The 12,889-nt window shown below is 45.1% G+C and overlaps 1 protein-coding gene across 1 annotated transcript; it reads left to right on the top strand.

Annotated features, from left to right (window-relative positions):
* The first annotated feature begins 7,419 nt into the window (after nucleotides 1-7,419).
* Nucleotides 7,420-9,106, top strand: LOC145495024 (uncharacterized). Its single transcript, XM_081474599.1, has one exon. It carries the CDS (start codon nucleotides 7,422-7,424, stop codon nucleotides 9,096-9,098), a length of 1,677 nt encoding a protein of 558 aa, XP_081330725.1. The 5' UTR covers nucleotides 7,420-7,421; the 3' UTR covers nucleotides 9,099-9,106.
* The last annotated feature ends 3,783 nt before the right edge of the window (nucleotides 9,107-12,889 follow it).

A 12,889-nucleotide genomic window follows, 5' to 3' on the forward strand; every position in this document is an offset into this window, starting at 1 on the left:
AAAACATCGAAACATCACTTCTTGAAATTAGTTTAAATAAACAAATGACCTTGCTTTCCGACATGCGAATGCTCTAGCCCGTTTCAGGGGACAGCAGCAAGCAAAGTATAGCAAACTACAGCTCACGGCCAGCTTTATCACAGTTAAAAGGTGTCTCCGACACTATTCTAAATTCATATGATAATCACCAACCACAGACGACACAAATTTCCTCCATCACTAACGCTCCTTTCATTCAAAACTCGAATCGAATAGCCTCCAGGTTAACTGCAACCGCAAGTTTTCCCGGCGTATCGTGAAAAGCTTGACCGGTCACGTGCGTATGATTAGCCAATCAAATTCGAGGATTTAGGATTCTTGCCCGCTCAGATGCTTGAGAAAAAAAATAAGTGTTTTTTATCATTTTTCCTCAGAATGAATACTTCGAACTCTTGCATTGTTCTCTGTCCAACACTTAAATCAACACATAAATGAACACCGTTATTCAGCCATCGGAAAACACCTTGAAACACAGCAAGGGAACAACAAAACAGAGACTGGCCACCTTTTCAAAGTTCTGAAGAAATGTAATAGCAAATTCGATGGCTAAGTCTACGAGATGCCGTACGTAAAGGATCGACATCAAGCGTTCTCTTAACACGCAAACCGACTCTATTCGCGCCAAACTGTTTACGTAACACTTTCGCACACGTTTGTCTTTATTGCGTTTCCTACCTTGAGAATTATACGCATAGGACCCGCAAATATTTTATGTATTGTTCATATTTTATATACCCTAAGTAGACGTTATACTTTTTCACTTTTTACCTTGATAATGGAACCGAAACCTTGTTAGTTGTTTAAATGTGTTTTACAAATCTTTTAGCGTTAAACTTCTTGTTCTACTTGATAGGAAAAATCACAAGCGAACTTAGGATCCACTTTGTTTTTTCCCGTAGCGTTACGTTGAAAACTAGAATTTTTGCGGAAAAGTTTAGCCCAGATAATAGTAAGGATTTGGCGAGTTTGAAATGCTCACATCGTAAGAAAACGATGTCAGATCTAAAATATGCTATTCTGCTGTCCAACTAACTATTTTGGGAGATCTTTCAGTAAATCAAGGCTAAATATCGCAGAAAGTGGGAATAAAGTGATATTCTTCGCTAAAAATTTTGGCGGGAAATGATTCTGGCTAATGATTTTTTGGAGGACTTTGCAAGACCAGTTACTCCGACTTACCTGAAATTTTTAACACTTTTAACTAAACTGGATAGTGATGACGGTGTAAAAGACTGTCAAAAAAAAATAGATCTTTTCTGTAGAAATAAAATACCGCACTTTTGAAAAACGAGTCGCTGAAAATGGCTAAAATTGAGTCACGCCCATTAACGATTCAGCGGCGATAGATGGCACCTCAAGAAAAGCATAGGATTAAAGCAAAAAACCTCAAATATATCTCAGTCAACCAATAAGGGGACAAATATTATCGCAAAAAATAAGACTTTCTGGAATTTGTAGGAAATATCTTTTAGCCTGACCTAAAGTTCCCGGAAATTTCGGCCATTTTAGACCGCTTCCGAGGCCAAAATTATGATGTGGTGATATCTCAAAGAAAAACGAACACCTACCTCGTTAAGTGCCATGGTTGTTAATCTTTTCGGATAGCTTTTATACTGTGAAAATGAAGATGAAGATAAACAGCCGACCTCAATCTTTTCCTGCTGCCTGGTTTTCTCTGACAATGACGCTTAACTGAGATACGAAACTTCATATTTTCAACTAACGCCATTTTCGTCTAAAGGAGTACGTTATATGTAATTAGCAAGACGAAAGTCATATTTTGAATACAATTTGCCGATATTGGTCCTTAAGACACTAAAGCAAGTAAAAGACGAGTGAAGAGTAATATCTTTAACTGAATATATTGCAGCAGAAACCGTGTTATATTTTCAACATCTTTGCAAGAGGTGATGTTTGATGATGTCTGATGTGTGCCTATATGATAAGAGAAGCTTTGGAGCTGCCGGACTGGTTCATAGCTGCCGGACCTTATCCCACTTTCTATAGTACGAAGCGGCTAGGAGTACTTCTACTTCCCCTGGAGTGGAAGCTAGTCCATCGCAGGTCACTCCACCGGAATTTGTCAGCTTTTTCCAACAATTCGCTGGTACCCATTTATACTCCTGAGTGGAGAGAAGCACTGTGTGAGAGTTAAGTGTCTTGCCCAAGAAAACAGCACAGTGTCCCCGGCCAGGGCTCGAACCAGGACCGCTCGTTCCGGGGACGAGCGCTCTAATCATGAGGCCACCGCGTCTCTATTTATATGATAAGTTTAGATTCAAATAAAATAAACTAGTCATAATTTTTGAAAGATTTTCAATCAAAAAAATGTGGACAACTCTGTCATCCCTTCTAGCAAAAATATGTTCTCTAAGACCAATTAACTTACGATTTTACAAGCACACCGGCGCACTTGCAGCCTACACTCCGTAAACAGGAGCACTGAGCTGCGGAACGTAGCCTGTCGCCAACTTAGTCTCAAAACGGACGAAAAGGCAGCAACTGTATTGACACAAGTTAACGACAGACTTATTATTTTGCACAGTAACTGTTATCACTCGTATCGGACTGGTTCCAGAACCACTTGAAAATTTATTTATTGAATACAGAATTTCTCACATTACATTCCTTGTACCCAGTCACCGCGCTGCATCTGATCTTGCATCTTTCATGCTCTCTCACATCGATTTGTTTTACATTGATCTGCTAAAATTGAGTTTATTAGTTCAACTTAAGGTATTATATGGGGCGCAACGAATCCAAAAATTTTAATTTTAGTAACAGCTCATATGAAGCAAAAGTGACCACATACATTTCTTACGAAATGCGCTAAAAAAATGCAAAATTGATTTGCACATCAAAGAATACTATAAGAATTTGCAACAAATTCGACACAAAATGTGACACAAAGACAAATGAAAACGTAATAATGACAAACACTTAGTTAAAATACCCTTTGAACACATTGCTGATAAAGACGGACGAGACATGGTTGATATGGACAAGTTATATATCCATATAATTGACACATTAAACTGTTTCTTAATAGTTTCTTAGTAAGATCATCAATTTTGGCGATTGTCGCCTTTTAAAACGCTTGTTGTGTAAGATAAATTCGGTGTTAAGTCAGCGCGGACACTTTGTGACTCTCTGCCCTAATCTCCTATGTCTCAGGCTAAATATGAGTGGTGTCACAAATGAAAGAGATCCTGCAATTCCGGGATCTCAGAATTTTCTAGATCGAGAAACAACATGGAAAGTATCCTGTAAGAGAGTTTTGTTTTCCCATTTTTATTATTATTATTCTTGTTTTCTGTAAGGTTGTATCCTATATCGGGAAGGGAACCTCCTAGCACACACTCTTTAATTTCCCTTTTATCGTGCAATTGACACTGATTGTCATTATTTGTTGGTAGGTACTTACAAAACAATCAGTTGAAAGACTTACCTGAGGATATTTTCCGCTACAATACCCGGCTGCGAATCCTGTGAGTAGACCTCTTCGTGTAACTCTAGATTACCGTAACTAAATTCCCAACTAGCCATCAGAAGCTGTGTCTACTGTCTTGATATCCTGAGACATCAAGTCACTGACCTGATATGGCTACAATATCAGGTCATTTGGCCGAATTTGGGTACGGTAAATACCTAATCGTTCCTTTCTGGTACGCTTTGGCGGCATATCAGGCTGGTTTGGTCTCGCCATGGGTATTTGGGCTGGACTACCTCTCGCAAAAGTACGAACCATGGTTCGGCCAAACCCACCTGGTATGCCGCTGCACGCAATTTAAGAAAGTAAGTAAAAGAATACTTTGGCAGGTAACAAGTCCGCCTGTTGAACGGCCACAGAACAAGCAACGGCGTGGAGTTCTGTATCCACTGCACTCGAAGATAAATTTAAACCTTTTTTTATGAACCACTAGATAGACGCGAGAATCCAAACTTTATTTTCACTAAGGTGGACGTCAGCGACGTTTTCTTCCTTTTAAAGTTTCGGTCTTGATAATAAAAATGCGACTCTTGTCTTAGAAGCAGTCTTCAATCGTTTTTCCAAGGTGTACTATCTATATATTTCTTGAATCTCTCGCATTCAATTTGGCGAAACTAAACTCTTTGGCTCTCTTAATTTTGTAATGTGTATTTTCTGTGAAGGTTGGACATAAATTACGACGTAGAAAACTAGTAGAGCCCTACAATTCGAAGAAAAAAACTTGAATAAATCAAGTGAAGACAAGAGAGAATCTACACTGCCTTCTTCGTTTACAAAACCATTGACATTACAAGTCTTTCCATAAACGTAGTCTAGTTCAGGGTCGCTGACACCGTTTTGCTTCGAATAGTCCATTTCGGCTGCTAAACTTAACAGCGCTTTTTAGTTAAGTTTTGGTACAAACAAAGTTTACCATGAGGATATGCAGGTGTGAAACAGTAAATTTAAAGAATAATTTTGTTTCAGTCGGGTGAGGTCAACGTCCAGCGCTCTGATCTACTCTGATTGGTTAAGTGAGAGCAAAGTGTACAGAGCAAACTTAGTCATGCAAAGAAAACTTATGTGTGTAACAGAAACCGTAATGACACAACACTGTTCAATTGAGTAGTATATAGGGAATTAACCAAATACCGTTTTGAATAGGGAGCCTCATTTCTCCTCATCTCAGCCCCCAGATTAAATCGTCCCTCACGAGTTCGGGACGATTTGAATCTGGAGGCCGAGAATCGGAGAAATTCGGCTCCCTATTCAAAACAGTATTTGGTTAATTCCCTATATACTACTCAGAACAAAGGGACACCAACGCCACGCCCGCGCCCGCGCCCGCGCCCGCGCCGCAGACTAAAAATCGGTTCAGACCGGTCCGGACCGGATCGCAGGGCGCCGCCCGCGAGGTGAACAAAGAGAAAGGGGGGACAGGGGGCAAACCCCCCACCAATTGGAAACGCGGGAGCCCGTTGTTATACGCTCGAGCCGAGATGACACGAGCGCCAAACAAGTGCGGGTGGCTGATGCGGGGCCGGAAAGAAAGCTGCGGGCTTTCCGAGGCCATTCAAAGCCTCCCTCCAGAGCTTGTTGAGATGATCCTCAAAGAGTACATCGTGTCAAAAATCAAGGAAAAAAAGGAAATGGGGTGGGACAAGGTGCAGAAGAATATTTTAAAACTGCCTTTCTGTAAATACAGGGAGCAGATTGTGCCGATGGTAATTTGTTTCGAATATCCGGACTGTTATTTCGATGACTGTTATTTTCGAAAAGGATGGAACTGTTCATAAAGCAACGCTAAGCCCGCCGATAATACCTCTCATAGAAGCCACCCCTGAGTACAAAGGTTTTTTAAAAGTATGCTCCTGGGACGGTTATGACTGGCACGAGTGGTTCCTTTTTGGTAGGGAGCGTTAGCGAAAAAAGCGGCGACGATATAACCTCCTGTCGAATTTACATTTAAAAATCCACGGCTTCATTTGCATATGATAAAAACATGCTTGTCAGTGTTCACTTGATTGCGTTTCTTGTGAATGAATATTTCACGCCTGAGCGGCAGAGACACGTGCGTGATATTACACGCGAAGTTGTTGATTGCTTTCATGACGCGGTTCCGGTTGAGGTCTTCAGACAACAGCTTCCCGTTGCGAATTCCTGATGGCTTCAGTTAAAGCTGGTTGCATTCCTCTTGGCTTCAGTTGATCAGGAATTTTCAAAGCCATCAGGAATGTTGAAGCCAAGAGGAATTTTACAGGCAGATTTCAATTTTTTGACCACAGTTTGTTAGAATACGGTATTTCTTCTCGGCCAGGTCAAAAAAATTGCACTTTTCATCTTTTTTCGACGAAAAATTGGGCACGAAACGCGGTAGAACAAAGAGATTTGACTAAAGCGATAAAAAGAAACAGCTGATCAGGGGGTTTTCCCAATTTCACACTTGACTGCGCCTCCACGCGGTGCAACACAATCATCTTTTAATAACCTGGAAGAAAACTCGGGAGTTTTTAAATGCCAGCTCGAAGCGGGAGGGTTCGTGATTTTTTTTTATCATTTCCTCTTCAACTCTGCGGCGGATGTCATTCTCCAGTTTCTGAACATCGGCATCGGTAAGCCCTCTCTTCGACGGTTGGCGAAGCATCCTTGCTCGGACCTGGTCTTTCAGAAAGTTGTACTGCTGAAACTCCGAAAGGATGGTGTCGAACTCGTGGGAGGAGACTTCGTTGTTGTTCAAAGCGTTGGAGAGAAGTCTGTTGACGGTATCGCGCTTGGCAATGGCGAGCGTGGTGATCTCTTGATGATTCTTTATTTTCGAGTCGAGTTTTTGCTGGTGATTATCAGCGCCGACGAAACGAGAGCGAAGCAACCACCAGCGCCGCCAAGAGGAACGGCTGCCGGCAGGCCAACCAAAGACAGAGCGGAGCCAAAACTCGCGCTGGAAAGCGGTGCGGAGAGAACGCTGGAGCCGGCGGCGCCCCAATTAACGAACTTTCTGGCTCTTTTGTATTTTTTGGCAACGAGGCGGTAGTGGTTGACCTCACCGGCCAGAGTGTTGGAAATCTCGTTGACCTTCTGCAAGCGGAAATTTTGAGAAGGCTCCGCCACTACCGGATATAGACGCTCGTCAGGCGGCGCGCTTGGTGGCAACAGATTTGCCGAAGACATTGCGTATATAAAGAAATTTAATTTCACTCTAATTCAAAAAGAAGTGGCAACCCCTTGAAATCAAAGAGTTCACCATTTTCATCTTTGACGTTAATGGTGATGCTGTTTATGAACTTGCCTGTAGAAACGTCACGGAAAGCATTTTGCGATGAGTCGATGTTATAGCTGACTTTTTCATAAGGCTTTCCTCTGACGTCAACCTTGGCAAGAAGGTCTGACTTCTTTCCATTCAAAAAGTTCTTTGTTGAGTCAACGAGATCGCAGTGGATAAAGTAGTAACTCGAGCTGTTAAGCTTTTTGATATATCCTTCTTGCCTCATATTTCTCCCGATTCCAAGAAAATTGGCCAAACTGTAATCAATGGAAACTTCTTTCGCTTGATTAGTGTTGCCTAAAATGGCAGCGACGGTTGTAATTTTAAGAACAGAATTGAGTTTATTCGTTTCAATGACCAATTTTCCTTTTTTCTTGTAATGTTCAAAACTGGATTGCAGTTCTTTTGCGATGCTCTCGACATTGTAATTCCCTTCAGGCAATGATGCAAGCACTTCGTTGGTTCCTTTAAAAAACATTCTGCCAACAGAACTCAGATTATGCCAGGGGTTGAAAAAAGAACAACTCAAAAGTCTGGCATATTTTGCTTCTGGTAGCGGTTTTTCGAAATAGATAGTCTCTCCGTTCTGTTGCGTGGCAACAGTGAGAACAACCATTTTTATATTTAACAAATAAATTGTGTTCAAATAATATGGCGATTGTGTGGAAAGATCCGAACCTTGTGATAAAAGATGCGATGGCCAAGGTAAACGCGTGGAGAGTATTTTTGGCTCATTTCCCCAAGGCCGATAGATCCCGTTTCATTGCTCAGGGGAATACCGACGGAAAAAATGTAACGGAAGAAATCTTTTTCAAAGAGGGCCCAGGCTCTTTGCAAAGCATCTTCGGCTCAGACAAAAAATATTGGAGCGAGGAAATGAAAAAGACGCTCGGTTTGGAAGACAATCGCTCGGGGGGCATTGGAGGGTTTCCTTACCAGCTGTCGCCCCTCGGTTCAAAAGTTTCATTGGCCATCCCTGCAGTACCTTTCGACGGCAAAGCGTCAAGCTTGAAAAAAATATTCGACGCCCCAATCCAAGTATACGTCACGCCTGACCAATATTTCACCACGAAATTCAGAGAAATGTTTCAAGACACCAAACTCAAACACACGACTGGAACCGAATCAAAACACTGGTTAGGAGGGCCTGACATGAAATATTGGCCGCAGCAGCTCAACTTCGCGGTTTTCTGCGCGACACAGGGGTGTGGAGTTTCTCGCGAAATCTTTGACAGCGGGATGAATCTTCCCTCACAGATAAGAGCTTTTTATATCTTCCACGTGTATTTCACGGTCAGGCGAATTTTGTACCAGCTAGGAGGTGTTCAGAGCATAAGCGCTTTGCCCGGAGACCCGACTTTCGACCAAATGAATAATCATTACGACGTCGCTTCATACAAAAGGATATGCGGCGAGTTCGGCATAGACCCCTCAAGCGACTTTAGGTCGGGTGCAAACAGTGGTCTGGGGGTGTGGTACGTTAAGCCTTGGGGGGAATCGCCAACAAAAACAGATTATAAGTATCCAGACTGGAACAAGTTTAGCGACGAAGGCGGAAAACTCAATAAGGGGGACCTTATTGAGTTTATACGTCCCGATGTTTTTGGAGATCGGCAGTTCGACTGGTTTGCACCCAACACCGCGAACGGTTTGACGCAGGCGGGCTTGTCGAGAATCAACCAGTCGATCGAGGCTTTCGTTTACTGCATCCTGGACGCGCAAGTCAACGTCCGCAGCAGCATTCTCGGCTCAGGTGGCCGGGCGAAAGAAGCCCTAAGCGAGTTCCTGCTGCTGATGGAAGACGCGATCAGACAGCCCGACCTGTCACAGAGCGTGCAAAGGTACCAACTCGCGGTAGACGAAGCGAAGGTCAGGCTCAATCTCGTTGTTGCCCCCATGGCCTGGCTCATGCCCACGCAAATGATAATCAACACCGCAAGCGCGATCGGTTACAACAACAAGCTGAAACAGGCGGTCTCCGGGATGAAACTTGGGGTGAACAACGAGGTAAACCCGGGGACAAAAAACGCTGTGCTCAAACTAATGGCCGGCGGCCCGTCAAAAATCAACCTACCCAACAGCCACCCGTCCAACCCGATACACAAAGCCGCAACAGCCGAATCAAGGAGGGGCAAGCCCCTCGACTCGGGGCATGGGGTGGAACCCCACAGGAAACCAGCCTCGTCCGAAACTCAACAAGCACAGCCAACGGAGGAAAAAATAGAGCCCACGGCTCCAGATAAAACACCGCAACACGAAATTAACAAAATGGCTGTCATTGTCGGTGTAGTTGGATTATCGGAGTTGCTGTTCATGGTTTGGCGGTAATTAACGCTGCTTCTTAAAATATTCTTCGAACAAAAAGGCCACCGCGGCAAGAATGAGCAGCCAGGTGTGCTCTGCCAGAAACCCGACGACTTGGCCGGCGGCTTTGAAAAGGAAGCTCACAATCGAGCCAATCAGCCCGGGCAGCAGAAAACCGAGTTTCGCGGCAATATCTTTGAGGCCATTTCCCAAAGCTTTGCCGGTGGCTTTCAAACCTCTGGTGAGGACCCCGATGACAGCGCCGATTGTGGTCCCGGCGGCGAGGAGAATAGCGGTGAATGTCACGCCGTATTTTTTGAAGATCTCTTTGACCCTTTCCAAGAGAGGCCGCCCCCATTCCCTTTCCGCGATCTGAGTTTGCAAACGCGCGATCTCCTCCTTTCTTTCTGCAACTCTGCCTTCTGCGGCTTCTTTTTCGGAGGGCGAGGCATTCTCATCTTGGATGATCGCCTGGTCTTCCTCGTTTTGGCGCTGCAGCTCGCTTTCCTGTTTTTTCAGGTCGTCCAACGTTTTTGTTTGGTTGTACCTTTCTTCCAAGGCGTTTGTTTAACTTTCTTTTGCTGCGAGGCTGGCCCTGAGTCTGTCAACCTTGGCTTGTTCCTTTTCTCTGTTTTTTGCCTGTTTTGTAAGCGAGTCCAAAGCTTTTTTCTTGTTTTCAAGATCGGTCTGATAGTTCTTTTTCAGTTCTTTGAGCCTACGCAGATCTGCTTCACTTTCAAGGTTCGAACCTTGTTCATCCTGAATGGAATCAATCTTAGCGTCGGTTTGCTCAATTTTACTTCTCAGAACTTCCACTTCTCTCTTTTCTTTTTCTCTTTGCGCAGATAATTTTTCCGCCTGTTGAAGTTGTTTTTCAGCTTTTTTCAGTCTTTGGCGTTGTTCTCTGATTGTATCTCGGTCTTCTTTTATTATTTCACTAGACTCCGGCCCAAGGTCATTTTTGAATCTTTCCATAAAACTTTTCATTAAGCCTGACTCGTCTTCTTTTAGAATCTTGTACTCGGTATTTTTGGGCCCCTGTGCCACGGCAACAATTTTTCCCTCAAATTTCCCAGTGCCTCTTCTGATTCTGAGTTTTTCAAAGTTCGCTTTATCGAATTTGTCTTTTATCATATTCACAGCTTTTTTCATTTTTTGCCGCTAATAGCTTTCTTTCTGAAGATCACTGATTGAAGGTGTTCTTCTTCCAAGCAAAGGGGTTTCTTCCTGATAAGAAGTGTCAGGAAGGCCGGACTGCTCGTGCATCATAGTACGCACTTCCGTTTGTTCACCCCCGTGGTAGGGGTCGCCAGGTTGGTAGGGAGTGGACGCCGCTCCTGGTTGAAAAGGATTGGTTATGTCAACCTCTTGTTCGCCATCATCAGAGTCGTGGTCAAGCCGTTTGTCAAGGTCCGGGTCTTCGTAACCAAATTCGGCACCGCCTTCCGCCATAGCGATATGTTTCAAGCCTGTTATTTTTTTAAATTAGAAAACTATCGCCGGTGTATATTATACAATGTCAGTTCCAGAGAACATTCGCGCAACGTACAGCAAAAAAACAGTACACGCCATGAAGGCCGAGCGCGCGGTCAAGCGGGTCACCTTTAACCCCTCTGAAGCTAGCCCCGGCAGTACGCTGTAAGTTTCCGTGCCCAAGCTGAACGAGAACGAGGTTCTGGTGCCGGGCTCGCTAGCGCTTGTCTTTGACATCAACCTTGCTGGAGGGCTCGTTGACAGGCTCTTCGTGAAGTTTGCGTGAACAACCCTGCAAGACACGGTTGGGTACGACATCTACAAAAGTTTCAAAGACCTTTTCCTTTCGCAGGAAGAGCGAGACAACAGGATTCTCGAAGGGATTCAGAGCGAGGATCTGTGCAAGATCCGCTCAGACGCGGGAGACAAGAAAACCTCGGGCGTCGACGCTGAAAACAAGCTGAACGAGGTATACGGAAAAAAGTATCGGATCAGGCTTGACCACCAGATCTTAACCGACCACGGCGTTTTCTACCCCCAGGCCCTTTACAACGACCTCACGTTCGACGTAAAACTTTCCGAAGCAATACACGTGGTCAAAGGCTCCGACACAACCCAGCTGAAATACAAGCTGAAAAACATCTAGCTCGAGTACAAAATGATCCGCAGCATGACTCAGGCGGACGAGGCGCGGAGCGTTTACTCCAGCGGCAAAGAGTTCAGTTACGACCACGTGATGCATGACAAAGAGGTGGCCGTCAAAAAAGACACTGACACGAGGATCAACATCAAAGTCAAAGCCCAAAGAAGGTCACTGAAAGCCCTCCTCCTCCTGTTTGTAGAGCCGTATACTGCTGGCGACAGAGATTCAGAAAAATTCATCTTCCCCGATCTGACCAAAGTCAGCGTCACGGTCAACGGCTCGCCCAACATGCTTTACAACAACGGCATCGAAGGCAAGGACATGTGGGAAGAGGCCCGCAACTTGTTTGTGAAAGAAAAAAACAAAACGGAGCACATGGATATGACAAAGTTTTACACTGGTGATAAATTCGGGCTTGTGATCGATATGCGCTCCATGGCTGACCAAGGAATGCACGGCAGCGGCACGCGGACTGTGAACAGTACGGACGGTGTCCAGCTGGAAATTGAGCGGAAAGCCGAAGGCTCAGGCAACGTGAAATGCCATGTGTTCGTCATCGCCGACTCCCACATCAACCTTATGGACAGACAGCTGGAATCTGTACAGTTTTAATATGGACCCGAGCAAGATTCCCTTTAACGCTCTCATTGTGGGGCCGACGAATTCAGGAAAATCGAGGTTCGTGGTGAACCATCTCTACGGCCCGTTCCGCGGAAAGTTCGACTACATCGTGCTCATCTGCCCGACGTTCACGCACACCAAGACCTACCACCGGCTTGGCGAAAACGATCCAAGAATGGATGTGATAGTCTGCGAGCAGCACGCCGTGGAAAGGTGGTTGAAGCTCTTGAGATGGCTTTTCATGGGCACCAACACGCTCGTAATCCTCGACGACTGCGCGGCCTCTAAAGACGTGAAAGGGCGCACTGACGAGCTGGTGAATCTCGCCTTTTCTGCCCGCCATATGGGCATCAGCGTTTGGGCGCTGACCCAGAAGATGACCGGCATAACATCTTCCTTCCGTGAGAACGTGGCGGCGATCGTTCTCTTTTACACCCCCTCGGCCAGGACCATGAAAGCCATCCTCGATGATTACGCTGGCGAACTCTCTCCGGATGAGTACAAAGGTCTGGTTTCAAAGCTGAGAGAGCGAATTTTATCTTATCTTGTGTTCGCGCTTCGCCATCCGTACGGGGTAAAGTTATTTGAATAAAAAATGAAAGCTGTATATACCTTACGCTCTGCGTGGTTGCACAATGGCTGGAGAAGATGCCACGCTAGCAGAAGTTATGAACCTTCTTCAAACCGAGCCCGAGCCGTCGAGTGGTCCCGCAGGTGGCCTTGTTCCAACCGCTCCCGGACCCGACATTCTCGCTCTTTGCGAGCAGCTGGCCGTGCTGGTGTCCACAGGCAAAGCCAAAGAGGCCGTCGAAGTGCAGCTTACCCACGAGCAGGTGAAGCGCCTGAGTGACAAAGAGGTCGAGAAATACACCAAATGCTACGAGACGTACGTGGGCTCCAAGAGAACAGAAAGCCTGATCGACAGCTTCATTTTTCTTGCAATCAAAGTGGTCGGAATGACCGTTAAAATCAAAGACATCGTGGCTTATCAGAAAGAGCTCAGAGGCGACTACATCTTGAACAAAGAGCTCTCCAATCTGGCCGGCAGCCTCGCTTTGAAGTGCGGTCGGTTTCTTGC

This window comes from Orbicella franksi, chromosome 8 (genome assembly GCF_964199315.1).
Source record: "Orbicella franksi chromosome 8, jaOrbFran1.1, whole genome shotgun sequence".
Lineage (NCBI taxonomy): Eukaryota > Metazoa > Cnidaria > Anthozoa > Scleractinia > Merulinidae > Orbicella > Orbicella franksi.

Excerpts from the sequence above, each read along its gene's own strand:
- LOC145495024 (XM_081474599.1), top strand. The coding sequence starts at position 7,422 with ATGGCGATTGTGTGGAAAGATCCGAACCTTGTGATAAAAGATGCGATG.